The sequence below is a fragment of the Octopus bimaculoides genome, chromosome 2 (assembly GCF_001194135.2).
Source record: "Octopus bimaculoides isolate UCB-OBI-ISO-001 chromosome 2, ASM119413v2, whole genome shotgun sequence".
NCBI lineage: Eukaryota > Metazoa > Mollusca > Cephalopoda > Octopoda > Octopodidae > Octopus > Octopus bimaculoides.
Window position 1 is genome coordinate 68,589,782 of NC_068982.1, and position 5,056 is coordinate 68,594,837.

General features: G+C 39.4%; 1 protein-coding gene across 1 annotated transcript in view; it reads right to left on the reverse strand.

Annotated features, from left to right (window-relative positions):
* LOC106879520 (uncharacterized) overlaps positions 1–5,056 on the reverse strand; it is a 50,055-nt gene that overhangs the window by 7,347 nt on the left and 37,652 nt on the right. Inside the window, exon 21 of the mRNA XM_014929142.2 lies at positions 2,522–2,664. Coding sequence (XP_014784628.1) covers positions 2,522–2,664 — 143 coding nt within the window. The remainder of the gene's footprint in view (positions 1–2,521; positions 2,665–5,056) is intronic.

The following is a 5,056-nucleotide window of genomic DNA, read 5'->3' on the forward strand; positions in this document are numbered from 1 at the left end:
ACCAAGTGGCCTAGCATATAACAAATCTGAAAATTCAGAAAAAATTGTATTACACGTGTATAAGGGATGACCACTAGGTGGACATCCAATATGCTAGAAAGAGGTCATCAACGACCCAACCACAAAGAAAAATAATGTTCTCCGGGTTCCTAACCCATGAGCAAAGAGGGGTTAGATGATGGCGGTAGTGTTTTCAAAGAGATGGCATGTGTAACCTGATAACCTCTGCCGATCAAACTCTCAACCCATGCGCTCCAGTTGCAACACTGATTCTGCCCAAATTTGACGTCATGTTACTTAGTTTGGTTTGAAATAAAGAACTTGATTAGCTTAACAATCCCAACTTAATCCCGGGCAAAGCCGGGCTATACTGCTAGTACTGACTAAAGCAGTAAAAACGTTGCATGGTGTGGAATGCTAACACTGTTGAAGCTGCATAGCAGGAATACGATAAGGATGATAGGACTGTTAAAGAACCATTATCTTCAGATATATTTGCAAGTGTTGTCAAATCAGCCAAATCTTCAAGTTGGTTATAAAAACCAGAATGTTTCAGCGCATAAACATTGATAATCATTAATACTGTTTAAGCCACAACTCTACATGATGAAAAGGAAAATCCAAACAGTGATACTTCAAAATAAATGCTGGTGTATGTTCAATGTCCAGGCCACAACTAAGTGCTTTCAAAATCAGCACGTTTCACTGGTGGGCAGAAGTTGTTACTTGCATTCGTACACTGCCAGCCCTACCTGGCTGGCGTCTGCCCAAACACAACTAAATTAGCAGCAGTGATAAAACAGCTCTGTCACGTTTCACTACACACATACACTGTAGATATCTTGCCCCCGGTAAGGCTAAAGACTCCTCTAGATTCTGCATTACCACTGCTTGATTTGCCAACACCTTTATAGTGTGTACTGAGTGTTTTATTCACAGTACCAGTACTTGTGCAGGTGCCTTGTAATTTGCAAGACAAAAGAGCCTCATGACTGCAAAGGAGAATAGGGGAGGGTGTGTTGATGTAGGTGAGGTATTGAGAGAAAGTATGAATGGGAAGATTTATTGTGAGAGGGTTGTAGTGGAGGAAGTAATGGCAGAGACAGTGTTGGTAGGTAGGTTGAGGGGAGGAGCAATAGTAAAAGAGTCATATAATATATATATATATATATACACAGGGTGCGTAAGGTAAGGTATTTGAGGACATACCTTTTTTGGGTCATTGCTGCATTTTTTTCTAAATCTGTATAATCTTTGTTTCAGAAAATAATAATGGCAGACCCTCAGCTCACTCAAGAAATGAAGAGGCATGCTGTTATTGTGGTTATAATGGCTGAGCATAGCAATTTAGAAATATCTCGATTTTTAAAAGTTGCCAGATCTTTCGTTCACAAAGTTTGTAAGGAGCTAGAGACTGAAGATGGAAATGTATCACCAGTATCAAAGCATAAAAAGCATTCTAAATGCTCTGAAATCATCAGAACACTTGAATTTATCTAGCAAGTTCAACAGACCATTAATTACAATCCCAGAAAGTCCATGAGGTCAATTGCAAAAGATTTCCATGTATTAGAAGGAACAGTCAGAAATGGTGTCCACGAAGACATCAATCTTATATGATAACGAAAGAAAATCACTACATCAGATCTAAAAGGTTCTTAAACAAACTAAAAAAATCCAGCAGAAGATGATTTGATTTGGTTTTTCTCAAATGAGAAAAACTTCAACCAAGATCAAAAAGTTAACAGAAGAAATGACAGATGGTTATGCACAGACCCTTCTGAAGTTCCAAGTGTTAGGCATACAATATTTCCAGCAACTGTCATGGTTTTAAGGGTTATCGGCAATGAAGGACATGTGATGCCTTCTTACTTCTTTCCACAAGGCCTTAGAGTTAACTCTGCTGCCTACATTGAGGTCCTGGAAACAATTGTTAAGCCCTAGATAGACAGCGTATGTAATGGAAGACCATACGCGTTCCAGTAAAACTCTGCACTATCACACACGGCTCTAGTAACACAGGAATGGATGGCTGAAAATTTTCATGATCACATAACCCCTAACATTTGGCGCATTGTTGAGAGAGAGGTCAATGAACACGCCCATAACACCAAAGATTCTTTGAAAGCTGCCATAGTCAGAGTAATGTCTAAAATGAACCAGGACCACTTGATTCAAGCATTATAGATGATTTAGTTCTCATATAGAAGCAGTTGTTGAAGCTGAAAGTGGTTTTATTGAATAACTTTTATAGAAAAGGTTTATTTTTATCCTCATAGCAATTTTTTGATAAATGAAGTTGTTATCTGTTATTAGATGTTTTCTTGTTATAAACATAAATCTGTTCGTAAATATTTTATGCACCCTGTATATATGAGAAAAAAAATTACATTTCTAAATTTGCCAGACAAAAATAAATATTGACAAAATGCAATGCTGCCCGACTATCCTGACAGTTCATCATCAATAATTTTTTTTGATAAATAAAAACAAAACAAAAATAGAATTTAACCAAACTTACTTTCCCAAACTTCATCTGTCACTACATTAATTTCAGTTACATTCTTCAGTGAATTAGTATAGAGACTCAGCTGCAATGTATCGATCCAGAAAGTAAATTTACAAACATTGGCTTCTAACTCCCAGACCTTCCACGGTGACAAGCTGAAAAAAAATGTGATATTCAGAACAAAAGAGAAAACAAATTTTAAAAAAGTAAATGCTTAAAAGTACACAATAATTATATACATAGTTTTCTGTCCATCTGTCACCTTCTCTGTCCACCTGTCACCTTCCTTTCACACTCTCTTGCAAACTAACTTACCTACCCCATTACCCTGTCAAATCCTCTATCACTTCTCTTATATTCACCTTCCTGTAACTTGAGTATGCCCTGACATATCTTCAACACTGTTTTCTTTCTTTTCCAACTGGGGTAGCCATGTATCTATTTCCTCTACAGTAAGACACCAGTTTCTATCTATCTATCTACATACTTTAAACTTGCATCACCTGGCATAAAGCCACCTCCCTCAATACTGTTCCCACATCAGTTGAGGGATTGGGGTCTTGCCTCGTGAGTTACTTGGTGAACCTACTAGTGCTGGTGCTCCGAAACAAAACACTCAGAACTCTGTAAATTCATCAGTATTAGGAAAGGCATCTAGCCATAGAAACCATTCCAAAGTAGACATTGGAGCTTGGCACAGTCCTCTAGCCTGGCAGCTCCTGTCATAACGTCCAACACATACCAGCACAGAAAATGGATGTTAAATGGTGGTGGAGGTAGTGATGATGATGATGATGATGAGACGTTTTACTTTCAATTATTCATGTTAAGCATACCCCATCATTAGTGCTATCATTTAATATTCATTTTCTGATAATGATCCAGTTCTGAAATAATAATGGGTTTTTTTGGACAAGGACAAAGAGAAATATTTAAGATCCTACTTTTAGCCTTTTCATAGTAAATCTGATGAACATATTTGATGCAATATACCTTGATGTTATAGTATATAGTACTGTATTCTCTCAAATACCTTCAGGCAGAAAAACAAAACTCAACTATGATAATCATCATCATTTTAATGTCTAATTTTCTATGCTTGAATGGGCCAGACGTGAAATTATTTGAAGCACATATTAAATGGTTCAATGCTCTTTCTGTTGCTAAAAATTGCGTGTTTCCAAATAAAGTAATGTTTTCCCCTAGTTCTTTGAACACAAACAGCACACACAGCTGGACATCACAGCTTATGGTGTAACAGTGGTGTTTCTTGACAACTATCACACAATGTCAAGACAAAAAGATACAAACACACACATACAAAACTCATTCATTTTACATCCACTTACCCCTGCTAGTACAAGTTAAATATATTTAGGTGTTGTTTTACAGCTGGAAACCCTTCCTGTCACTAACCTCTACTACATTAATATTCCTTGAACTTTCTGTCTTTCATATAAGGGATCTCTTATTTCATGCACCTTTGAAAGTACAAAATGATTGGGTGATTTGTTGACAAAAACACCATTTCTAGTAGGCAACTTCCATAGGTGTAAAGATGTTGGCACTCCGTTGCTTACGACGTCAAGGGTTCCAGTTGAACCGATCAACAGAACAGCCTGCTCGTGAAATTAACGCGCAAGTGGCTAAGCAATCCACAAACACGTGTACCCTTAACGTAGTTCTCGGGGATATTCAGTGTAACAGAGTGTGACAAGGCTGACCCGTTGAATTACAGGCACAACAGAAACAGGAAGTAAGAGTGAGAGAAAGATGTGGTGAGAGAGTACAGCAGGGTTCACCACCATCCCCTGCCGGAGCCTCGTGGAGCTTTAGGTGTTTTCGCTCAATAAACACTCACAACGCCCGGTCTGGGAATCAAAACCGCGATCCTATGACTGTGAGTCTGCTACCCTAACCACTGGGCCATTGCGCCTCCACGCAGTGTAAAGATAAACAAACACACAGACATGCACATCACACACAAACACGCAGCATACAGTTAGAAGTACAACTGTTATGGATAAGTCCAGTGCTCCACATAGAGTATCATCATCCAGCTATTGTGCACTTGGAACGTCCAATGCAGAGGTTGCAAATAAACAAGTACTCCATCAGTTACAACAGCCTGCTCATGAAAATGTGCAAGTGTTTGAGCACTCCACAGACACACATACCCTTAATGTAGTTCTCAAAGAGATTCAGCATGACACAGATTGTGACAAGGCTGGTCCTTTGAAATACAGATTTTTGCCGGGCTGGCCCCTATGCAGATGACACATAAAATACACCATTTCGAGCATGGCCGTTGATCGTTACCAACGTCGCCTCCCTGGCACGTGAAAAGACATTCGAGCGAGATCGTTGCCAGTGCCGATGGACTGGCTCCTGTGCAGGTGGCACGTAAAACACACCATTTTGAGCGTGGCCGTCGCCAGTTCCGCCTTACTGGCCCTCGTGCCGGTGGCACTTAAAACGCCCACTACACACTCAGTTGGCGTTAGGAACGGCATCCAGCTGTAGAAACTCTGCCAAATCAGATTGGAG